This window comes from Chiloscyllium plagiosum, unplaced genomic scaffold, assembly GCF_037043375.1.
Source record: "Chiloscyllium plagiosum isolate Xiang-an unplaced genomic scaffold, Cpla_swu_hap1 HiC_scaffold_22, whole genome shotgun sequence".
Taxonomy (NCBI): domain Eukaryota; kingdom Metazoa; phylum Chordata; class Chondrichthyes; order Orectolobiformes; family Hemiscylliidae; genus Chiloscyllium; species Chiloscyllium plagiosum.
In genome coordinates, this window is record NW_028270160.1 from 10,645,265 (window position 1) to 10,671,701 (window position 26,437).

General features: G+C 47.4%; 1 protein-coding gene across 6 annotated transcripts in view; it reads left to right on the forward strand.

The window, feature by feature from the left end:
* The window catches only part of LOC122561319 (uncharacterized), a 164,785-nt gene that overhangs the window by 18,260 nt on the left and 120,088 nt on the right, over positions 1-26,437 (forward strand). For all 6 annotated transcript variants that reach the window (XM_043713011.2, XM_087998748.1, XM_043713012.2 and 3 more), the window contains exon 2: positions 23,741-23,829. In XM_043713011.2, coding sequence (XP_043568946.1) covers positions 23,741-23,829 — 89 coding nt within the window. The remainder of the gene's footprint in view (positions 1-23,740; positions 23,830-26,437) is intronic.

Consider the following 26,437-nt stretch of genomic DNA (forward strand, 5'->3'; position numbering starts at 1 on the left):
GAACAGAGAGATCTTGGTGTCCAGGAGCATAAATCCCTGGAAGTTGCCACCCAGGTTGAGAAGGTTGTTAAGAAGGCATATGGTGTATTGGTGTTTATTGGTAGTGGGATTGAGTTTCAAAGCCACAAGGTCGTGCTTCAGCTGTACAAGACACTGGTAAGGCCGCACCTGGAGTATTGTGTGCAGTTCTGGTCACCACATTATAGGAAGGATGTGGAAGCTTTGGAAAGGATTCAGAGGAGATTTACTAGGATGTTGCCTGGTATGAAGGGAAGGTCTTACAAGGAAAGGCTGAGGGAACTTAGGCTGTTTTCGTTGGAGAGAAGAAAGTTGAGAGGTGACTTAATTGAGACACATAAGATAATCAGAGGGTTAGATAGAGTGGACAGTGAGAGCCTTTTTCCTCGGATGGTGAAGGGTAACATGAGGGGAGATGGCTTTAAATTGAAGGGTGATAGACTTAGACAGGTATTAGGGGTAGTTCCTTTACTCAGAGAGTAGTAGGGGTGTGGAATGGCCTGCCTGCAACAGTAGTAGCCTCACCGACGTTAAGGGCATTTAAACGGGCATTGGACACACATATGGATAATAATGGAACAGTGTAGGTTAGATGGGCATCAGATTAACTTCACAGGTCGGCGCAACAAAGGGCCTGTACTGCGCTGTAACGTTCTCTGAATCTATGAAATCGACCAGATTTCATGGCTTGAATTGAATGCTGTTTGTTGCACATGCAGAACACAAACTCTGTCACTGAGCTACATCGTACTGTCTGTATTGTTGAGCAGCAGCTTCATAATGGACAATATGGTGAAACAGTCAACACTGCTGGTGAAGATTAGCATTTAAGGTCATTAAGGACTAGGATCTGACAACTGTGATGGTCAAAGTAGGGGTGAGAGCTTAACAAACTCAATAGTCTGTTCCTGCTTTTCTCCTGAATGATACTTTTCTTAATTCTACAGGCTCTGTCAAGTATCTTTGCAAGAGTCAGATCCCTGTATCTGTTTGCCATGTCAATTAGTTCTTTCTTTCGTTCATTTCTCCCCCAGTCATCATACTGCAACATATTTCTGGGAATTTTCAGTTGTTACTATGTTGCCCCAATGATTGTTGATGGCATATGTGAGCCTAAATGATAAGCATTGCAAAGCTTTTAATTCTAGGGTATAACATAGTTCAGCCCTCCCATTAATGGCCATGTTTATGTACACTGGAAGCAGAGGGTCACCGGATTGGAATCAGATGCAAAAACTCTGGTCATAGGGTCATCAAGGTGTACAGCACAGGAAAGGACCCTTCTACCTAGTGTCAGTCAAAAACAACCACCTTACAAATCTAATCCCATTTTCCAGCACTTGGCCCATAGCCTTGTGTGCCTTGGCATTGCAAATGCACATCTACATAGAACATAGAACATAGAACATAGAAGAATACAGCGCAGTACAGGCCCTTGGGCCCTCGATGTTGCGCCGATCCAAGCCCACCTAAACTACACTAACCCACTATCCTCCATATACCTATCCAATGCCCTCTTAAATGCCCATAAAGAGGGAGAGTCCACCACTGTTACTGGCAGGGCATTCCATGAACTAACGACTCGCTGAGTGAAGAACCTACCCCTAACATCAGTCCTATATCTACTCCCCCTTAATTTAAAGCTATGCCCCCTTGTAATACCCGACTCAATACGCGGGAAAAGGTTCATACTGTCGACCCTATCTAACCCCCTAATCATCTTGTACACCTCAATCAAGTCACCCCTAAACCTTCTTTTCTCTAGTGAAAACAGCCCCAAGTGCCTCAGTCTTTCCTCATACGATTTTCCTTCCATACCAGGCAACATCCTGGTAAACCTCCTCTGCACCCGTTCCAATGCCTCCACATCCTTCCTATAGTATGGCGACCAAAACTGCACACAATATTCCAGATGCGGCCGTACCAGAGTCTTATACAACTGCATCATGACCTCAGGACTCCGGAACTCAATTCCTCTACCAATAAAAGCCAGTACGCCATATGCCTTCCTCACCGCACTATTTACCTGGGTGGCAACTTTCAGAGATCTGTGTACATGGACACCAAGATCCCTCTGCTCATCCACACTACCAAGTATCCGACCATTAGCCCAGTACCCCATCTTTTTGTTATTCTTCCCAAAGTGAATCACCTCGCACTTAGCTACATTGAATTCCATCTGCCACCTTTCTGCCCAGCTCTGCAGCTTCTCTATATCCTGCTGTAACCTGCCACATGCTTCCTCACTGTCAACAACTCCTCCGACTTTCGTGTCATCCGCAAACTTGCTCACCCAACCTTCTAACCCCTCTTCCAGGTCATTTATAAAAATGACAAACAGCAATGGTCCCAAAACAGATCCTTGCGGAACACCGCTAGTGACGGCACTCCATGAAGAAACTTTGCCATCAACTACTACCCTCTGTCTTCTTCCATCCAGCCAATTCCTAATCCAAACCTCCAACTCACCCTCAATGCCATATCTCCGTATTTTCTGCAGTAGCCTACCATGGGGAACCTTATCAAACGCCTTACTAAAATCCATATATACCACATCTACCGCTTTCCCCTCATCAACCTCCTTCGTCACCTTTTCAAAGAATTCAATAAGGTTTGTGAGGCACGACTTGCCCTTCACAAAACCATGCTGACTATCCTTGATCACATTATTCCTATCTAGATGTGCATAAATCCTATCCCTTACAATTCTCTCTAAGACTTTGCCCACAACAGAAGTGAGACTCACCGGCCTATAGTTACTAGGGCTATCCCTACTCCCCTTTTTGAACAAGGGAACCACATTTGCTATCCTCCAGTCTTCTGGGACTACTCCTGTAGACAAAGAGGACATAAAAATCAAGGCCAATGGCTCTGCAATCTCCTCCCTTGCTTCCCAGAGAATCCTAGGATAAATGCCATCAGGCCCAGGGGACTTATCTATTTTCACCTTTTCCAGGATTTCCAACACCTCTTCTCTACATACCTCAAAGCCATCCATTCTACTTATTTGTGCCTCAGTATTCTCATCGACAACAATGCCCTGTTCCTGAGTGAATACTGAAGAAAAGTATTCATTCAGTGTCTCCCCAATCTCTTCCGCCTCCACACGCAACTTCCCCCTACTATCCTTGACTGGACCTATTCCTACCCTAGTCATTCTTTTATTCCTAACATACCTATAGAAAGCCTTAGGGTTTTCCCTAATCCTATCTACTAAGGACCTTTCATGTCCCCTCCTTGCTGCTTTTAGCTCTCTCTTCAGGTCCTTCCTGGCTACCCTATAACTCTCAATCGCCCCAATTGAACCTTCACGTCTCATCTTGAGATAGGCCGCCCTCTTCCATTTAACAAGGGATTCCAATTCCTTATTAAACCACGGCTCCCTCGCACGACCCTTTCCTACCTGCCTGACCGGTACATAATTATCAAGGACACTCAATAGTTGCCCCTTGAACAAGTTCCACATATCATTTACACTCTTGCCTTGGAGTCTACTTTTCCAAGCCACACATCCTAAGTCATGCCTCACCGCATCATAATTTCCCTTACCCCAGCTATAATTCTTGCCCTGTAGTACACACTTATCCCTCTCCATCACGAGTGTAAAAATCACCGAATTATGGTCACTATCCCCAAAGTGCTCACCTACCTCTAATTCTAACACCTGGCCTGGTTCGTTACCCAGAACCAAATCCAGTATGGCCTCACCTCTTGTTGGCCTGTCTACATATTGTGTCAGGAAACTCTCCTGCACACATTGAACAAACACTGACCCATCTAACGAACTTGAGCTATAGCTTTCCCAATCAATATCAGGAAAGTTAAAGTCCCCCATAACAACCACCCTATTACTGTCACTCATCTCCTGAATCACCTTCCCAATCCTTTCTTCAATGATTCTAGGACTATTAGGAGGCCTGTAAAAGACTCCTAACAGGGTGACCTCGCCTTTCCTATTCCTAACCTCAGCCCAAACTACCTCAGATGGCAAGTCCTCATCCATCGTCCTTTCCACCGCTGTAATACTATCTTTGACAAGCAATGCCACACCTCCCCCTCTTTTACCCCCACCTCTAAACCTACTAAAACATTTAAATCCCGGAACCTGCAACAGCCAATCCTGTCCCTGTTCTAGCCATGTCTCCGTAATAGCCACAACATCGAAGTCCCAGGTACCATCTAAATACTTCTTAAATGTGACGAGAGTTTCTACCTCTCCCATCCTTATAGGCAGTGAGTTTCAGATTCCCACCATCCTTTGGGTAAAGAGGTAATGGCAATCGTTGAAGCTAACTGCACAAGTCCTCTGGTATCCTGAATGAGACAAGTACCAAGGGAGCTGCCTTGTGTGGACGAGATGTCAAACTGAGGCCTATCTGCCCGCTTAACTGGATGTAACTGATCCCTTGGCTCTAATGGAAGATAAGCAGGGCAAGTATCCTTGGCATTAAGATCCCAGCTGATGGTGCTACTGGGAAAGTCAGATCCCAGATATAGCCTGGCTTAGTAGCTAACGTTGATATTTTTGTTACTTGACATAGTAGTTAATCAGTGAGATATAGTCACATGAGACTACAGACGGTCTCTAACAACAGAACAGAAATTTATTACATAAAAGAAGAAATGTAAAAAAAGTACAAATATTGAAGCCAGCTCTAAAACACACAAGCAATGTTTCAACCCTTTTCCCAACACTAGCTCTTGCAGAGATGCGAGTCCACAGAAATTATACGTTTTCTCAGCTCTTTGGAGTGCTATTAACTAACTTGTGATACTTTACTTGTGAACTGTGAAAAGCAATTTGGTAAGTTCCTTTCAAATCTGTTGACGTGAACCTTTCCACAAATCTGGGAGCCTAAACCTGTTCAGCTCTAATAACCTGCAGCTTTCTAAACAAACATTTCTAGTTTGGAAGGTTCACTAATTACGTATATCTTGAACTGCCCTGAATTCTCCTAGGAGAGAGACGAAGCTTGCTTCTGTATCATAGAATCCCGCCAGTGTGGAAACAGGCCATTTGGCCCAACAAGTCCATACCGCCTCTCCGCAGCATAATCCACCCAGACCCCTTCCCCTATTACTCTACATTTCCCCTGACTAATGCATCTACCTACACATCCCTGAACACGATGGGCAATTTAGCATGGCCAATCTACCTGACCTGCATATCTTTGGATTGTGGGAGGAAACTGGAGCACCCGGAGGAAACCCACGCAGACACAGGGAGAATGTGCAAATTCCACACAGACAGTCGCCCAAGGGTGGAATCGAACCCAGGTCCTTGGCACTGTGAGACAGTACTGTTAACCACTGAACTACCATGCTACCCCACCATGCCGTACTTGAACTGTATTGAGAAAATTGCTTCAGAATTGAGTTAAGAAAGAAACTTAATCATTCTGAATGCATCTGAGTTGAAAACAAAGTTAGTGACCTTGCATGTTTACTCTATCTATCATAAACACTCAAGTATAAACCTCAATGTTCCCTTTAATTGTTCCTGCCGCTGTGCAGACTCTGAGGTCCCTGCCCGACAGCGATTTCTAGGACTGGAACTTAATGCACGTTGGTTGGTGCATGCGCAGCCTCTGCAAACTCTCTGAGCAGCTCCTCCATTAGAGATTCAGGGGATCAGGTACATCCAAGTTTGAGGGCAGTAGGGCCTCAGTTGATTGTCTCATCCATACACACCTCCCTTGGTAATGCTCTGAAATATCAGCAACCCAAATCGACTGCAGAGGATTGAACAAGGTCCAGTCTGTGGTCGTCTCATTCAGGATACCGGAGGAGTTGTGCAGTTAGCTTCAGTAATTGCCATTACTGTTTCACCCAGAGGATGGTGGAGAATCTGCAACTCGCTGCCTGTAAGGCTGGGAGAGGCAGAAACTGTTGTAGTGTTGAGGAAGTGTTTAAATGTGCACTTGCAGTGCCAAGGCACACAAGGCTGTGGGCTAAGTGCTGGAAAATGAGATTAGAATAGTTAGGTTGTTGGTTTGACTGACACTGGTCATTGTCAGGACCATTGCTTTCCATCGATGCTGCAGGAGTTTTCAACTACCTGATCTCTGTACATCCCTAAACCGATCTCCCACCTTAAGCCTCTCTCTTTGTCCATTATCTTTTTGGAAAGGAGCCTTAACTCTACCCACACATATGTCTTAATGTGTGACTAGGTGTCAAACGCTGTTTGATAAGACCCCACAAGATGACTAGAGACATTCTTTGACAGTTGAGGCTTAGTGTGATGTTTCCAAGTCTCGTTCAGATGCTGGCTGAGACAGCTGGGTACACTTTCTCCTTTACTCTTTCACAGGATGTGGGCATCGCTGTGCAAGGTCAGCGTTGAGGTCCTGAGTGTAAGTAGTAGTTTTTTTTTTACAGTACAGACTTGATGAGCCAATGTGCCTGTACGATTCTGTGAAAGCAATGGGCTTTGCAAAGCCAACACACTTCAACGTGTTGCTGAATTTACTGGGAATCTGCTGGCAAAGCAAACCAACCATGTGCTTTGCAAAATTTGAAAAGCTGCCAATGTCTTATTCGAACTGTGCCAATTCCTGAATGACCCAGTTACATTCCAAGAGAACGAAGAATTTTAGAAGCTGTTGGAATTTATCACCATATCTTAATGAAAGCGGTTGCCTAATGCCTTCAGTCAATGACCTTTACTTTCTGTCTGGAAGGCAGTAACCTGTGCTGGAATAAAGTTTCACAAAAAGGAGCCACTCTCTCAATATTCTGCATGATTTATGGGCTTCCTTTCACTGGGAATGGGCAGGAAAATGAGTCTGTCCTTGTAGGTCTTGGTAGCTCCACCTCTTCTCCATTGAGGGGCAATGTTGGTGTGGTGATATTGTCACTGGACTGGTAATCTAAAGGCCTATGGTAATACTCTGCGGCACAGGCTCACAATCCCATCAGAATGATGGGTGGAGTTTAGTAATGCTGACAATGAAACAATCATTGCTTCTGTCTAAGGTCTACTACAGTGCAAGATTAGAGTGGTGCTGGAAAAGCACAGCAGGTCAGGCAGGAAAATCGACGTTTCGGCCAAAAGCCCCCCATCAGGTATAGCCCTGCTACAGTGCAACACAAACTGAAGGAATAGTACCTCGTTAGCTGCTTAGACTTTTAAGGAATCACCATTGAATTCAACAATTTTAGAGCATGGACAGTGTTTTCATTTTGAAACCTCTCCTCTCCAATCCCCAATGTCTTGTTTGCATGAGTTTGTGTTCAGCAGTGCTGACTCATTTTTCTGCTAATGACACCTATATTTCATTGATATCGCTCCTCTACTACCATTAATGTGCTCCCTTTGCCTTTTGCTGTGGGCACCTTTACCATCTGTCCCACTCCTATTAAAACCACCATTTTCCAATCTTCAGTTCTGAAGAAGAAAAGCCATACTGGACTTGATACTTTACCTCTGTTTCTCTTTCTACAGATGCTGTCAGACCTTGTGAGTTTCTCCAGCACTTTGTTTTTATTTCAGATTTCCAGGGTCTGCATTATGTTGCTCTTTATGTAAATGTCACCAATTTGCCGTTAAAACCTGCCTGGTTCACTAATGTGCTTTAGGAGGGAAATCTGCCTTTCTTACTCATTCTGGCCTACACATGACTCCAGGCCCACAGCAATGTGATTGGCTGCTGTTTGCTCTCTGGAATGGTGTAGCAAGCTGCTCAGTTCAAGGGAGTTAAGGATGGGTGACAAAAGCCACCAACAACACTGGTGGCAGTGGGCACAGTATGGACTTGAGTTTGGGCAGGTGCGGTACCTGGCAGCACCGGCAATTTCTCCTGCATTGGTGAGGTCCAGCGAGGGCGTTGGCGGAGGTGAGATGGCGCTGAAGGGAGTGACTTTCATTCCAGGGGCAGGGGTGTAGTGAAGGGGACTCCTGCCTAGCCATCAGGCCGATGGCCTGCAGTGAAGCACTTAACAAGAAGGACTGTAAATTTGGTCACTTTTTCTTCATTTCTTCTTTTTTCTGCCTTTACATTCTATAATTTGGTTTTCTCTGGTATTTTAAGACTGCTGCGGGATGTGTTGACACTATACAACACTTTTCACTGTATTTTCACAATAAATAAATCAAATCAAATCTCATAAGTACGTTGCCTAAGCTAAGTGTCCTCATTTGTAACACTTAGTGTTATCACTGAACAAGTTGTAACCTCATCAGCGCTGATCCTATTGAAAGAAAGTACACTCTAAGCCAATGCTCTTTACTGTTCTGCTGTTAGCCTACTTCTGATAATCTTGTGCTGCTTTTGTGTTGAACTTTGTGTTGTGACCTTGCCTGAATCCCAGCCAGTGCTTGCTCCAATGTAAACTTCTCTGATTTCTTAAGGCCGGCTGGGGTGGTCATGTCAGAGGATGTTGAGAGCCAACCTCACAAAGAAAGAAAAAAAACAGCGCATTTATTAGATTTCTTACAGCATGGAAACAGGCCCTTTGGCCCAACAAGTCCACACCGACCCGCAACCCATCCAGACCCATTCCCACTTCACCTAACACTACAGGCAATTTAGAATGGCCGATTCACCTAACCTGTACATTTTTGGACTGGGGGAGGAAACCAGAATTCTCCATGGGGGGAATGTGCAAACTCCACACAGTCAGTCGCCTGAGGCAGGAATCGAACCCAGGTCTCTGGCGCTGTGAGGCAGCAGTGCTAACCACTGTGCCAGTGTGCCTTTCATAGTATGAGACATTCCAAAGTATTTCATAACCAGTTGAGGCCTTATTTGAAGAGACAAGATTGTAAAACTTTTCAAAGTACTCCTGTACTTGAGTACACGTGACATCAGAAATGCAACAGTACACAAGCTGCCGTACATCCCTGATTGGTTAATCTGTTTGTGATGTAGTTTGAGGGATAACTACTTGGGGTAACATTACTTCAGTAAAGCAATAGAACTGCATTATTTCATATCTGAGCCTTGGGTTAACATCAGCGCTTCCTCTGACGGTGAGCACACTCTCAGGGTTGATGTCAGCTGAGAATTTGGTGCTCAAGTCTATTCAGACTGCCTTACAATCTAATCTAATCTATTCATCATGAATTACACTTTGTTTTCTGATAACTATTTCTTTTACTGGTACCTGCTGTCTCGATAATTTAATATTTGAATATCCTGATTGGGAATCCAAGAGACACAGACTTTCTTTGTACAGAGAGAGTTTGTTGCCTATAGTGATCCAGTTGCTCTTTCTCACTGTCCCAGCTGGTCCCCCTTGATACGTTTAGAGCTCAATTGATCAGCCATCACCTGTTTCCCTTCTAGGGGGGAACTAGAATTAGAATCAGAATTTCCTTTATTGTCACGTGTACTCAAGTACAGGAGTACTTTGAAAAGTTTTACAATCTTGTCTCTTCTGGCACCACCTATGTACAAATCTTAGATATGAAAAGAGAAATGAGAAAGAAAATTGTTGCTCTATTTTACAATGTTTAAAGAATAAGTTAAAATATGACATAGGTAAAGGATCGACATTACAGTCAGATAAACAAATTACACTAAATGTTACATTGCAGCAGCTCAGCACAGGCGCTTCTACACATAGTCTGACCGCCTGCGCCAGATCTCAGTCCAATAACCATCCCCGCTCTGCTCCAAGCCTCCGTACTGGCACTCAGCTGCCCCAGGACTCACTTCCTCTGCTCCGAGACTCACATCCCCCACACTGGCCTCTGCCCTGGGACTCACGTCCCCCACACCGGCTTCTGCTCTGGGAATCTCATCCCCCACACTGGCCTCTGCCCTGAGGCTCACGTCACCCACACCAGCCTCTGCTCTGGGACTCACATCCCCCACACCAGCCTCTGCCCTGGGACTCTCATCCCCCACAACAGCCTCTGCTCTGGGACTCACGTCCCCCACACCGGCCTCTGCTCTGAGACTCACATCCCCCACAACAGCCTCTGCTCTGGGACTCACGTCCCCCACACCGGCCTCTGCCCTGGGACTCACGTCCCCCACACCGGCCTCTGCCCTGGGACTCACGTCCCCCACACCGGCCTCTGCCCTGGGACTCACGTCCCCCACACCGGCCTCTGCCCTGGGACTCACGTCCCCCACACCGGCCTCTGCCCTGGGACTCACGTCCCCCACACCGGCCTCTGCCCTGGGACTCTCATCCCCCACACCGGCCTCTGCCCTGGGACTCATGTCCCTCACACCGGCCTCTGCTCTGGGACTCTCATCCCCCACACCGGCCTCTGCCCTGGGACACACGTCCCCCACAACAGCCTCTGCTCTGGGACTCTCATCCCCCACACCGGCCTCTGCCCTGGGACTCACGTCCCCCACACCGGCCTCTGCCCTGGGACTCAGATCCCCCACAACAGCCTCTGCTCTGGGACTCTCATCCCCCACACCGGCATCTGCCCTGGGACTCACGTCCCCCACACCGGCCTCTGCCTTGGGACTCTCATCCCCCACAACAGCCTCTGCTCTGGGACTCTCATCCCCCACACCGGCCTCTGCTCTGGGACTCACATCCCCCACACCGGCCTCTGCCCTGGGACTGTCATCTCCCACAACAGCCTCTGCTCTGGGACTCTCATCCCCCACACTGGCCTCTGCTGTGGGACTCACGTCCCCCACACCGGCCTCTGCTCTGGGACTCACGTCCCCCACACCGGCCTCTGCTCTGGGACTCACGTCCCCCACACCGGCCTCTGCTCTGGGACTCACGTTCCCCACACCGGCCTCTGCTCTGGGACTCACGTCCCCCACACTGGCCTCTGCCCTGGGACTCTCAACCCCACACAGGCCTCTGCCCTGGGATTCTCAACACCCACACCGGCCTCTGCTCTGGGACTCTCATCCCCCACACAGGCCTCTGCCCTGGGATTCTCATCCCCCACAACGGCCTCTGCCCTGCGACTCACGTCCCCCACACCGGCCTCTGCCCTGGGACTTACGTCCCCCACACCGGCCTCTGTCCCAAGACTCACGTCCCCCACACCGGCCTCTGTCCCAAGACTCACGCCCCCCACACTGGCCTCTGTCCCAAGACTCACGTCCCCCACACAGGCCTCTGCTCTGGGATTCTCAACCCCCACACCAGCCTCTGCCCTGGGACTCACGTCCCCCACACAGGCCTCTGCCCTGGGATTCTCATCCCCCACACCAGCCTCTGCTCTGGGACTCACATCCCCCACACCGGTCTCTGTCCCAAGACTCACGTCCCCCACACTGGCCTCTGCCCTGGGACTCACGTCCCCCACACCGGCCTCTGTCCCAAGACTCACGTCCCCCACACCGGCCTCTGTCCCAAGACTCACGTCCCCCACACAGGCCTCTGCTCTGGGATTCTCAACCCCCACACCAGCCTCTGCCCTGTGACTCCCGTCCCCCACACTGGCCTCTGCCCTGAGGCTCACGTCACCCACACCAGCCTCTGCTCTGGGACTCACGTCACCCACACCAGCCTCTGCTCTGGGACTCACATCCCCCACACCAGCCTCTGCCCTGGGACTCTCATCCCCCACAACAGCCTCTGCTCTGGGACTCACGTCCCCCACACCAGCCTCTGCTCTGAGACTCACATCACCCACAACAGCCTCTGCTCTGGGACTCACGTCCCCCACACCGGCCTCTGCCCTGGGACTCACGTCCCCCACACCGGCCTCTGCCCTGGGACTCACGTCCCCCACACCGGCCTCTGCCCTGGGACTCACGTCCCCCACACCGGCCTCTGCCCTGGGACTCACGTCCCCCACACCGGCCTCTGCCCTGGGACTCTCATCCCCCACACCGGCCTCTGCCCTGGGACTCACGTCCCTCACACCGGCCTCTGCTCTGGGACTCGCATCCCCCACACCGGCCTCTGCCCTGGGACTCACGTCCCCCACAACAGCCTCTGCTCTGGGACTCTCATCCCCCACACCGGCCTCTGCCCTGGGACTCACGTCCCCCACAACAGCCTCTGCTCTGGGACTCTCATCCCCCACACCGGCCTCTGCCCTGGGACTCACGTCCCCCACACCGGCCTCTGCCCTGGGACTCAGATCCCCCACAACAGCCTCTGCTCTGGGACTCTCATCCCCCACACCGGCATCTGCCCTGGGACTCACGTCCCCCACACCGGCCTCTGCCTTGGGACTCTCATCCCCCACAACAGCCTCTGCTCTGGGACTCTCATCCCCCACACCGGCCTCTGCTCTGGGACTCACATCCCCCACACCGGCCTCTGCCCTGGGACTGTCATCTCCCACAACAGCCTCTGCTCTGGGACTCTCATCCCCCACACTGGCCTCTGCTGTGGGACTCACGTCCCCCACACCGGCCTCTGCTCTGGGACTCACGTCCCCCACACCGGCCTCTGCTCTGGGACTCACGTCCCCCACACTGGCCTCTGCCCTGGGACTCTCAACCCCACACAGGCCTCTGCCCTGGGATTCTCAACACCCACACCGGCCTCTGCTCTGGGACTCTCATCCCCCACACAGGCCTCTGCCCTGGGATTCTCATCCCCCACAACGGCCTCTGCCCTGCGACTCACGTCCCCCACACCGGCCTCTGCCCTGGGACTTACGTCCCCCACACCGGCCTCTGTCCCAAGACTCACGTCCCCCACACCGGCCTCTGTCCCAAGACTCACGCCCCCCACACTGGCCTCTGTCCCAAGACTCACGTCCCCCACACAGGCCTCTGCTCTGGGATTCTCATCTCCCACACCAGCCTCTGCTCTGGGACTCACATCCCCCACACCGGTCTCTGTCCCAAGACTCACGTCCCCCACACTGGCCTCTGCCCTGGGACTCACGTCCCCCACACCGGCCTCTGTCCCAAGACTCACGTCCCCCACACCGGCCTCTGTCCCAAGACTCACGTCCCCCACACAGGCCTCTGCTCTGGGATTCTCAACCCCCACACCAGCCTCTGCCCTGTGACTCCCGTCCCCCACACAGGCCTCTGCCCTGGGATTCTCATCCCCCACACCAGCCTCTGTCCCAAGACTCACGTCCCCCACACCAGCCTCTGCTCTGGGACTCATGTCCCCCACACAGGCCTCTGCCCTGGGATTCTCATCCCCATACCAGCTTCTGTTCTGCGATTCGATTTTGGGGCTTGCCAGCTCCTCCCTTTCCCCTAATACAGAAATGAGAAAAAAAGAAGACAGAGAGAAAGAATGAAAGGAAAAGGACGGACCGAGCCAAGGAGCTCCAGTGGGAGTGTGTTACTAAGCTGCCATCTTGCACTATCTCACCATAATAGCATATGATATGAATATGCAGTACTGCTAATATTTTTGATGGTGCTTTGCCTTCTCTCGAACACTACTTATCAATGATATTATTCAGTGATATTATTTTAATCCAGAGACTTAGCTAACTTTCTGAGGATCCAGGTTTGAATCCTGCCATGGCAGCTGGTGGAATTTGAATTCAATAAAAAGAAATCTGGCATTAAGATTCTAATGATGATTATGAAATTATTGCTGATTGTTGGGAAAATCCCATCTGGTTCACCAATGTCTTTGAGGGAAGGAGACTGCTATCCTTACCCAGTCTGGCCTACATGTGACTCCAGACCCACCGCAATGTGGGTGACCCAGCTCCCCTCTGGTCTGGGCATTAAATGCTGACATAGCCAACGATATACTTGTCCTATGAATGAATAAAAATAAAACACCACAATTTGTGAGACACAGTGTTTTGGCTCCTGATTAAGCATCAACCAACTCGCCAAGTAACCTTTCAGGTTTTTAATCAGCGCCAAACAACTCCCACTCTGCACGTTTAGCTCAGTGGTTCTGGGTCAGGGAAGTTGTATGGTTAAATCCCGCACCAGGTTTATGTGCAGAGAATCCAGACTAACAGTCCAATGTTGCAGTGTTAGATCAGCTGCCTTTCAGGTGAGACATTGATGTGTCCATCCTCTCTGTTAAATGACCCCATGGCATTGTTTTGAAGAAGGGCCGTGTCCTGGCCAGTATGTATAGCCCCATCATATCACTGAAACAGATCATAGAATCCCTACAGTGTGGAAGCAGGCCATTCAGCCTAACGAGTCCACACAGACTCTCCAGTGAGTATCCACCCAGACCCAACCCATCCATGTAACTCTGCATTTCCCATGGTTAACCATCTAGCCTGCATATCCCTGGACACGATGGGCCATTTAGCATGGCCAATTCACCTAACTTGCACATCTTTGGACTGTGGGAGGAAACCCACAGACATGAGGAGAATGTGCAAATAGACAGTTGCCTGACAATGGAATCGAACCCAGGTCCCTGGCCTGTGAGGCAGCAGTGCTAACCGCTGAGCCACCGTGCCACCCTGATGAGCCCATCTTTTATCATCTTGTAGTTTGCAGACTCTGTGCACAAATTGGTTTCTATGTTCCATGAAGACACTCCAAAGGCAATACATTTGGCTACAATGCCCATTTGGGAAGTTGCGAAAAGGTGTGACAGAAATACAAATATATTCTTTCACTCCCTTGTGTGCTCTCTGTGCCTCACTCAGAAAAGAAAAATGTGCTCTCCTTCATAGCTTTGTAGTGTGTGTGTGTTTGCTTAAGAATGAGTTTTCTCGCAGAGATTAATAACAGAAGGATTGTGATGCCTGCTTGAATATTTTTGTTTTCATGTTTCAAGCTTGAACTTGAATAGGATGTAATAAATTACTATGAGTGAGCTGTAAGGAATTTATCGAAACAAGTGGCTTGAATAACATTAGAGCCTGCCAAACAGTACGACAGTTTGATCAGATTACTGGCTGTAGCAACCATTTATTCCAATCACAAAAACACACAAAATAGGAGCAGGAGTCAATCATAAGCACAGAAGAACTAGGAGCAGGAGTAGGCCGTTCGACCCTTTGAGCCTGCTCCACCATTCAATAAAATCATGGCTGACCTTTTTTTGACCTCAGCTCCACTTACCGGCCCTCTCACCATATCCCTTAGTTCCTTTATTGTTCAAAAAATCCATCTTAGCTTTAAAAACATTTACTGAAGTAACGTCAACTGCTTCCCTGGGCAGGGAATTCCACAGATTCACAACCCTCTGGGTGAAGAAGTTCCTTCTCAATTCAGTCCTAAAATCTGCTCCCTCAATTTTGAGGCAGTGGCCTCTTGTCCTAGTTTCACCCACCAATGGAAATATCTGTAATTCTATCTTGTTCATTCCCTTCATAATTTTGCATGTTTCTATACGATCCCCCCTCATTCTTCTGAATTCCAATGAATATAGTCCCAGTCTACTCAGCCTCTCCTCATAAACCAACCCTCTCAACTCCGGAACCAATTTAGTGAACCTCTTCTGCACCCCCTCCAGTGCCAGTACATCCTTTCTCATGTAAGGAGACCAAAACTGCACACAGTACTCCAGGTGTGGCCTCACCAGCATCTTATACAGCTGCAACATAACCTCCCTGCTTTTAAACTCAATCCCTTTAGCAATGAAGGACAAAATTCCATTTGCCTTCCTAATGACTTGTTGTACCTGCAGGCCAACCTTCTGATTCATACACAAGGACACCCAGGTCCCTCTGCACAGCAGCGTGCTGCAACTTTTTACCATTCAAGTAATAATCCTTCTTACCGTCACTCCTATCAAAATGGATGACTTCACATTTATTAACATTGTATTCCATCTGCCAGACCTTTGCCCACTCATTTAAAGTATCTATGTTCCTTTGCAAAGTTTCACAGTCCTCAGCACACTTTACTCTGCCAATCATCTTAGTGTCATCTGCAAATTTTGACACACTAACTGTGGTCCCCAACTTCAAATCATCTCTATAAATTGTGAATAATTGCAGTCCCAACACTGATCCCTGAGGCACAACACTGATTGCCAACCAGAATAACACTCGTTCATCCCCCCCACTTTAGTTTGTGTTAGTTAACCAATCATCTATCCATGCTAATACTTTACCCATAATGCCATGCATCTCTATCTTATGCAGCAGCCTCTTGTGTGGTACCTTGTCGCAGGCCTTTTGGAAATCTAGGTACACCACATCTACTGGGTCCCTGTTGTCCACTGCGATCATAATATCTTCATAGAATTCCAAAAGATTAGTTAAGCATGACCTGCCCTTCATGAACCCATGCTGCATCTGTACAATGGGACAATTTCTATCTCGATGCCTTGCAATTTTCTTTGATAATAGACTCCAGCATCTTCCCCACTACAGAGATTAAGCTAACCGGTCTATAATTCCCCATCTTTTGCCTACCTCTCTCTTTAAACAGTGGTGTAACATCCCAGAGTATGCTGTATGTAGTAAGATCATGGGAGTCTAGAAAAGGTCCACTGAGCTGAATCCAGGTCTGGAGAGATTGTCTTATGAGAGAGTAGTGGAGATATACAGAATGGGAACAGACTCTTCTGTCAAACCAGTCCATGCTGATCAGATATCCTAAATTAATCTAGCCCCATTTGCCAGCATTTGGCCCATATCACTTTTAAACCCTTCCTATTCATATACCTATCCAGATGCCTTTTAAATGCTGTAATTGTACCAGCCTCCACCACTTCCTCTAGCAGCGCAATCTAGACACGCACCACCCTCTGTGTGATAAAGTTGCCCCTTAGGTCCCTTTTAAATATTCCCCCACTCACCCTAAACCTATACCCTCTAGTTCTGAACTCCCCTACCCTGGGGAACTTGTTTGTTCACCCTCTCTATGCCTCTCATGATTATATAAACCTCTATAAGGTCAACCCTCTGCCTTCGATGCTCCAGGGAAAATAGCCCCAGTCTTTTCAGCCTTTCCCTCTTGCACAAACCCTCCAACCCTGGCAACATCCATGTAAATCATTTCTGAACCCTTTCAAGTTTCACAACATGTGTCCTAAAGCAGGGAGACCAGAATTGAATACAGTTTTCCAAAAGAGGCCTCACCAATGTCCTGTACAGCTGCAACGTGACCTCCCAACTACGATGCTGAATGCACTGGCCAATAAAGGCAAACGTACCAAACGCCTTCTTCACTATCCTGTTTACTTGCAACTTCACTTTTAAGGAGCTATGAACCTGCACTCCAAGATCATTTTGTTCAGCAACACTCCCCAGGACCATGAAGTGTGTAAGTCCTGCCCTGATTTGCCTTTCCAAAATGCAGCAAGTAGATCGGGCCTATACTCATTGTTGTTTAGAGGGGATAAAGTGTGGAGCTAGAAAAAGCACAGCAGGTCAAGCAGCATCAGAGGAACAGGGAGGTCAACATTTCAGGTCAGAGCCTTACATCAGAAGTCCTTAGAAGTATGAGAGGCGACTTTATTGAAGCTACAAAATTGCCAGAGGCTAGACGTGGAGAGGCTATTTCCTCTTGTGGGAGAATCTAGAATCACAGGGATAATCTCAGAGTAAGGGATTTCATATTTACGACAGAGGTGAGGAGGAATTTCTGCTCTCAGAGGGTATTGAATCTGTGGAATTCTGTGCTGCAAAGGCACAGAATGTTAATCAGTAAAAGGGAATTAACATGATGAGGATAAAGCAGCAAAGTGGAGGTGAGGTTTGTCAGATCAGCCATGATCTTATTCAATGGCGGAGCAGACTCGATGGGCCGAATGGCCTACTCCTGCTCCTATGCCTGATGATGATCTAATGACTGATCGTCAACCTTAACTTCATCTTCCTGCCCTATCCTTTGCTGTCCAGTTTCATTTGTGTATCTACCCAATGACTGAGCACCCAGGATGCCAAAGGTTCTTCACTGTCTGAAGCAATTCCTCCTCACCTTGTCTGAGATAACTGACCCAAACATCTGTCATCCCTTCTTGGGGAAACTGTCTCAGCATGTGTGCTGTTAAACCCTTTATGAATTTTACCATGTGATAGTACCTTTCAATCTTCTAAACAACAAATAACGTAGACCTGTTCCACTCAAATGGGAAATAATTGAACCAACAAGTGATTTATAGGCCACCAACTGAACTGAGAATTTATTTATGGAATTATGCAAAAGGTCCAGGCCTTTTGGGGCCCTGCTGAGCACATCCTTCATCATCTTAATGCAGCCAATGTGACCAACATGCCCCTTTCCTTTTTCCTTTCTCATGTGCTTGACAGATTTCCCTTTAAGGTGTTGGTCCTGTTCCACCTCAACTGCTCTTTGTGGTAACGTCTCCCACACTCTGGGGGTAAAGAGATAGCTCTTGAATACTCTTCAAGAGGTTGTAGACATATTTGTGGAATGAGCAGATACAGAGCAGATGTAATTTGGCGCATAGAAGTTGGAGCTTGGGCATCTTGGCAAGAAACATAGAAACTAAGAGGAGTAGGCAGTTCTGCCCTTCCACCCTCTCCACGATTCCATAAGTTCACAGCTGAGAATCCAACCTGGGACCCTGTTCCCTCTTTCTCCCTGTACCATCTGATCCTTTAGCCATAAGAAGAATAAGGGGAGGCTTTCTAAACCAGAGTACATTCTAAAGTGGTGCAGATTGGGGAAGACTTGAAGGTACATGTATGATTACTTTGGATTAAGAAAGTGGTTAAAAAGGTATGTGTGATATTGGACTTTACAAATAGAGGCATACAAAGGAAGGGAGTGATGGTGAAACTTTGTAAAATTCTGGTTCGGCCTCAATTGTACTGTTATGTACCATTGACCAGAAATTGAACTGGACTCACCATATAAACACAGTAGCTACAAGAACAGGTCAGAGTTTAGGAATACTGCAACGAGTAACTCACCCCCTGACTCCCCAGAGACTCTCCGCTCTGCAGGCACCCTGCCTCTATTCCTGATGAAGGGCTTTTGCCCGAAACGTCGATTTTCCTGCTCCTCAGATGCTACCTGACCTGCAGTGCTTTTCCAGCACTACTCTAATCTAGTCCCCAGAGTCTGTCCACTGTCCACAAGGCACAAGTCAGGAGTGTGATGGAATACTCCCCACTTGCCTGGATGGGTGCAGCTCCAACAACACTCAAGAAGCTTGATACCATTCTGGATCTAACAGCCCACTTGATTGGTACCACATCCACAAACATCCACTCCCTCCATCACTGATGCTCAGTAGCAGCAGTGTGTACCATCCTCGAGCCGCACTGCAGAAATCCGCAGACAGCACCTTTCAAAGCCACAGCCACTTCCATCTAGAAGGACAAGGGCTGCTGATATATGGGAACATCACCTCCTTCAAATTCCCCTCCAAGTCATTCACCATCTTGGTTTGAAATATATCACTGTCCCTTCAGTGTCGCGGGATCAAAGTCCTGGAAATACCCCCCAAGGGTAGTCTACCTGTAGCACATAGACTGCAGTGGTTCAAGAAGGCAGCTCACCCCCACCTTCCCAAGGGCAACTAGGGACAGGAAATAAATGCTGGCCCAGCCAGTGATGCCCATATCCCACTAATCCCATTTCCCTGCACTTGGCCCTTAGCTTACTATGCCCTGGCGTTTAAAGTGCTCATCCATATACTTCTTAAGCGTTGTGAGAGTTTCTGCCTCCACCACCCTCTCAGGCAGTATGTTCCCTATATTGACCACCCCGTGGTCTTAGATACATCTGCCTTGGTTCTGATTGGATTTGATTTGATTTGATTTATTATTGTCACTTGTACCTAAGTACAATGCAAAGTTTTGTTTTGTGAGCAGTACAGGCAGATCATAGCGTACAAAGGGCGACTGAACAAAGTTACAGCTGCAAAGAAACATAAAAAGCAAGATCACCATTAGATTTGAAGTGATCAAATTTTGGTGAAAAGATCTCACAATCTACTCTATCTATGCCTCTCATAATTTTGTATACCTCAATCAGAACCTGCCTCCTCTGCTCCAGGGGAAACAAAGTAGACAGGCAGGAGACTGGAAGAACACAGCAAGCCAGACAGCATCAGGAGGTGGAGAAGTGGATGTTTCGGGTGTAACTCTTCTTGGGAAAACAAGCCCGGCCTATCTAGTCTACCCTCATGTCTAAGACTTTCCATCCCAGGCAGTGTCCTGATGAGTCTCCTCTGCACCCTCTCCAGTGCAGTCATATCCTTCCGATAGTGTGGTGACCAGAACGGCGCAAACAGAGACCAATGTCTCAGTGTCCTGCCTGTTTCACTGGAATGGACCAGTTCCTCCCAGACGGAATGTAAATCTTTGCAGCTCTACTGTGGCTGAGTGCCACACCAAATGGTGCATTTAATAACACTATTCTGTCCTTCTGATTTTAAATTTAAAAAACTGTTGTTTTTGTGTCAGATGACTGGAATGTGAATTCCTAAATGTGTACAGTGAAGGTAAAACTGTCTCTCATCAACTCTTACATTAGATTTATAATATGAATTCAGTAATGTGACAGGAATTCCAACTCTGTTGATATTGGTGTGAAATCTAGCTGCATTATCAATGCTTTAGTCCTTTGAAATGCAGCGTGGTTGAGTTTCTTTTCCTGACTCCCTCTGCTGTTTCCTTCCTGAAGATCTCGACTTTGCTGAGAGTGGCAACGCTGAGAATTGAGATGGCACTGTGAGACAGTCAGGCTGAATTGTAGAGAGAAATGCACATTAACATGACAGTGGTCTGCAGCCAAAGGGTTGGCTGGCATTCTTTGGACTTGCACCAGTTTTAACTGTTATACCATCCCAGTAGTAGACTCATGACAGCACTGAAGGAGACTGCTCAGCCCAAGTCCATGCTAGTCTCCGCTGGAGCAATTCCATCATTCCTATTCATCCGAGGGTTTAGAAGGTGCTGTCAGGGGAGCCTTGGTGAGTTACTACACTGCAACTTGGAGATAATGCACACAGCTACTGCTGTGCATTGGCAATGAAGGCCAGGTTTGAGATTGTAGAGTGGGCTGCTTTGTTCTGGATGGTGTTGAGATTCTTGAGTGTTGCTGGAGCTGCAATGGGGAGTATTCCTTCATACTCTGGTCTTGTGCCTAATAGATTGTGGACAGGCTTTGGGGAGACAGGAGGTAAATTATTAACTGTAGAATTCCTGGCCCATGATGCATTCTGGTAGCCACAGTGTTTATGTGGCTGCTCTTGGTTCAATTTCTGCATTCACCCACTGCATTTCTTGCCCAAAACCTTAAAACTGTGCTCTGTACAGTCAGCTAATGGGTCCAACCTTTCTTTGACCACCTGTATGAACTTTGACATGTCTGTCAGTTTCCTTTGCTCCATAGAAAACAATTCCAACTTATCCAGTCAAGCCTGGTGGATAAGATCCTTCATCCCTGGGACAATTGTGTTGAATTCCTTCTGCAGTCCTCCTACCCTTCCTCGGCAGGAACTGGACACACTGTCCAATTGTGAACTAACCCGAGTTTCATAAAGATTGAGCAAAACCTCCAGCTCTTGTTCCCAATCCTTGCTGTTTAGGCAGCCCAAGTTCCTGTATGGCTTGTGAATCCTACTCTGAAACACTGTCCTGTCACCATGCTGTTAGCTAACTGGTTACAAGCTTGGAGTGATGGACAAACATTTCTGATATAGATAAAGGAAAACTTTGATCAAGGTGCCAGTGGATAGTATGGAGGGGGGTGCTGGTGACTTGGAGAATGGGGCTGGGAGGTTTTGGAGTTGGAGGTTGGGTAGAGAGAGATGTTGCTGACCATATGAGTGCTGGTGTGAAGGGGTGGACAGGAGGTGACTGGGATGAGGGAGGTGGTTGATGACCATTACAACAACTAGCTTTACTGTCACATGTACTCACATGAGTACAGTGAAACGTTTACAAGTCACCGCTGACCGTGCCATCTTAGGTACAAGGTGCAGAATCTCAAGGACAAATTTGTAAGGAGAAACAAAAGAAAAATAAAAAGATAAAAAGCCCAGCAATAAATCGGAAGAAAGAAGAGTTCAGAATAGTAGCCCTTCCAACCCAGACCAGGAGTGAGGGTTCACCGCAAGGCCAGAGCGCGGGTTCCACACTGAGGCCGGGAGTGAGGGTCCGCGCTGAGGCCGGGAGTGAGGGTCCGCGCTGAGGCCGGGAGTGAGGGTCCGCGCTGAGGCCGGGAGTGAGGGTCCGCGCTGAGGCCGGGAGTGAGGGTCCGCGCTGAGGCCGGGAGTGAGGGTCCGCGCTGAGGCCGGGAGTGAGGGTCCGCGCTGAGGCCGGGAGTGAGGGTCCGCGCTGAGGCCGGGAGTGAGGGTCCGCGCTGAGGCCGGGAGTGAGGGTCCGCGCTGAGGCCGGGAGTGAGGGTCCACGCTGAGGCCAGGAGTGAGGGTCCACATTGAGGCCGGGAGTGAGGGTCCGTGCTGAGGCCAGGAGTGAGGGTCCACACTGAGGCCGGGAGTGAGGGTCCGTGCTGAGGCTGGGAGTGATGGTCCATACTGAGGCCGGGTGTGAGGGTCTGTGCTGAGGCTGGGAGTGAGGGTCCACACTGAGGCCGGGAGTGATGGTCCGAAGAGTTTCCTTAAAAGAAGAGGAAAATTTCTTAAATTGCCTGACGCTTGGTCATCCCAGAGTTTGGACTGTCTGATGGTGGCTCACATACTCACTGAGTCACACAGAGTTGGAGTAGCAGAAGCCTGTAGTTGAATATTTGAACAAATCTTTTATTATTGGACAGTGTCTGCTGGAACATCGATACAAAAATTAAAATAGGCTGACAGTGAAATAAGCTACGGAGTAGTAGTAAGTAAAGAAATATGTGACAGAATTTTGAGTCTCTTGCCTGCACAAAGTTAAGTAATACCTTCTTGATGGTGACAAAAATTCGTGACTGAAGAAGATAAACTTGCATTTGTGTAGTTCCTTTTAATATCTGGGACATCTCAAAGTGATTTGCAGTCATTTAAATATGGTCAGTTCTGCTAAAACATTGTAGTTCAGTTCTCATGCAATCCTCTGTTATAAGAAAATCACGTAATAGCTGCACCATTTAAACTAATGGGGCCAGAATTGTGTTATAACCAATTCACACTTTAAAACTTGGCATTTTAGAGTCAATGCCCCCAATTCATCAATTATGTTATAACGAATTTGCTTTAATGAACCATGCGTTATATCAGAATGGCCTGTACCTTATTTTGTAGTTGCAATGTAGAATATGTGGCAACCATTTCCTTTATTTATTCATGGGATGTGGGCGTTGCTGGCTGGGCCAATATTTATTGTCTAGAGGACATTTGAGAGTCAAACACTTTGCTGTGAGTCTGGAGTCCAGTGTGGGCCAGACCAGGTAAGAATGGGTGATTCCCTTCCCTAAAGGACATTAAGGAAACAAATGGGTTTTTACAACAATCAGCGTTGGTCATTACTAGACTAGTGTTTACTTCAAGGATTTTATATAAATCAAATTTCACTATTTGCCATGGTGGGATTTGAAGCTATATTGCCAGAATAATAGTCTGGATTACTAGACAAGTCGCAAATTAACAATGTCACCGTCTCCTTTAATTATCACATATATATTTCCCACGTGACCAGATAATCTGTTTTTGCAAACGTTGAATGAGGGAAAGGTGTGAGGACAGTGGGGAAAACTTGCTTGACCTTTATCAAAATTGTGACAAGAAATAATTTTTACCCAACCTGAAAGAAGTCCCTTTCAAAATGGTGGCTCCTCTGACAGTGCAGCACCCCCTCAGTCCTGCGCTGGAATGTTGACCTAAATCTTTGAGTTCAAGTCCTTTTTGGTTCAGAAGATGAAATTATGTTTCATTTGGTTACAATGTTAAACTTTCTAGAAATTAAATATAAAATCCTCACATTTTCTTCATTCAGTTGACTATACCACCTTCAACCTCAGCTGTTTCCTTGTCCATCTTGACCTTGTCTCACCTCTTGATTTTGCAGATAACTTTGAGAAGGTGGAGGAAAATGCCATGGAATGTGGTGAAGGGATGAATGGAGAAGGGAATCCAATCAAACTCTCCTCCATTCAGGTGAGAGACAACTTCAGGATTCTCTACCTCTCCCCCGGACCATGGACTGAAGAGATTCAAGACAGAATCAATAGGCTTCTGGAGGCTAATGGCGTTGGATATCAAAGAATCCCTACACTGTGGAAAGAGGCCCTTTGGCCCATCCAAAGAGTATCCCACCCAGACCTAGCCTCCCACCCTATTTCCACATTTACCATGGCTGATCTACTAAGCCTACACACACCAGGGTAATATAGCATGGCCAATCCACCTAACATGCACATCTTTGGACTGCGGGAGGAAACCCACGCAGACACGGGGAGAATGTCCAAACTCCACACAGACAGTTGCCCGAGGCTGGACTCAAACCCAGGTCCCTGGCGCTGTGAGGCAGCAGTGCTAACCACTGAGCTACCGTGCCATCTTAGAGAGAGTGCAGGGAAATCATACTGAGGAGATGATCAGCCATGATCTAGATTGGTGGGGTAGGCTCAAAGGGCTGAATGGCCTACACCCGTTCCTCTGTTGTAAACACCTACTCAATGGAGTTGTATAAGAAAGGATTGCATCTTCTGGGGTTGGTGAGGATGTGGGTTCGATGGAGAAAACAGGGTGAGCTCTCAGTGGTTGTTTGATGGGAGGTTGGGTGTGAATCCAGGGAATTCCTGGACCGAGATGAACTGAGATCAGAAAGAGAGCCCAACGGTGTCCATGACTTCATCTGGGCCTGAGATGTCCTTAGCGTAGTTTCTCTGTGGAGCAGCTCTTTGCATTGATTAGCCCAGTGGATGAAGTTTTCAGGAATTTATGTTATTTCATTGAACGCGTAGTGCAGAATACTTACACCTTTTCAACGGGGATATGAAACGGCAGAAAAAGTACTTGGTTTTTTTCACGTCGTTAGGATGTCCCAAAGCGCTCTGTAGCCAATTAAATAATTTTGAAGCATTGTTGCTTTTGAAATGGAGAAAAAGCAGCAAGCAACTTGTTCACAGCAAGCCCTCGTGGTTTCTTTGGTTGGGGATTAAATGTTTTCCAGAACACCAGGGTAACTGCTTTGTTCTTTTTCAAAATAGTAAAACGGGAAATGTGATTTCCAGCTGACATGGTCTCAATTTAAAGGTCCGCTGAGAAGATTCAGCTTGAATTCTGTCGACAATACTTTTTCCCTTTCACATTTTGACTTGTGACGACACGTTACTCTTAGTAATGTACTCCATGCCTTAATCTAGGTATCTGAAAAAAAAACCCAGAAGTTTAAATATTCAAATTTCCCACTATTTGTATAAACAAAACAAAACTGAGATTTCAGACATTGTCACCATTTTCCATGCAATAACACGCCAGAGATTCTCAGCAAGTTATATTTTAGATATTTTCTTAAAAATCCATTCACGGGCTGGAGCAGCATTTCTTGCCCAGCCCTAAATGCCCAGAGGGTCAGGAGTCACATGTAGGACAGACTAGGTAAGGATGGCAGTTTCTCTCTCTGAATGACATTAGTGAACCAGATGGATTTTTGTAACAATTCACAGTGGTTACATGATCACCATTTTCTACGTGAAATCTGCAAGTTGAAGCACTTTGCCATTAGGTCAGCTCTATTATACTATTTTGTTGAAATACATTTTTTATTATCTGTCATGGTGGAATTTGAACCCATGTCCCAGAACAATTAGCCCATTAGTCCAGCGACATTACAATTATGCCACTATCTCTCCTAGTCCTGCATTTCCCATGGCTAACCCACTTAACGTACACATCCCTCGACATTATGGTCAATTTAGCCTGGCCAATCTACCTAACCTGCACATCTTTGGACTATGGAAGGAAACCTAGATCACCTAGGTTATCTCTCTCCAGGTAAGCGTGCAAGGTAGCAAAAGGCCTTCCCAGAGGCTTCACGGCTGAGGGCCTAATGTGATCAGAAGGTGGAGTGAGAACAGTCGATGTAATCAGAGACTCGAGTAATGTTACAGGAGTTAAGTTGGGGGAAGGTCGATGGATTTAGGAAAATGTTCCATTGTGTGTGGTAATGATAGCTTATTCTTTTGCCTGTAGTAAATCCATAGGAAGAAAGAGCAGGAACAAACTGTAGGAGAGTTGACTCAGGAAAATGGGAGGAATGGAATGGTGAGGTTTTGTGGAGAAAGTGTTTAAGATCTACTCAAGTTCACACTTGACTTTTGCGTCTTTTTAATGTTCTTCCTGCTGGTAATTTGACTCTTGTGTCTTAAATCTCTCTCAGTAGTCAGTGATATGGAAACACAGGAAGAGAAGGAGTAGGCTGTTTAACTCCTTGACCCTGATCCATCTCAATCATTGATGTCAGAGAGTCATAGGGATACACAGCATGGAAACAGACCCTTCAGTTCAACTTGACCACTCTGACCAGATATCCTAACCTAATCTAGTTCAATTTGCCAGCATTTGGCCCATATTCCTCTAAACCCTTCCTATTCATACACCCATTAGATGCCTCTTAAATGTTGTAATTGTACCAGCCTTCACCACTTCCTCTGGCAGCTCATTCCATACACGTACCACCCTCGGTGTGAAAACATAATCCCTCGGTTCCCATTTAAATCTTGCTCCTCTAGTTTTGGATCCCTCCACCATGGGAAAAAAT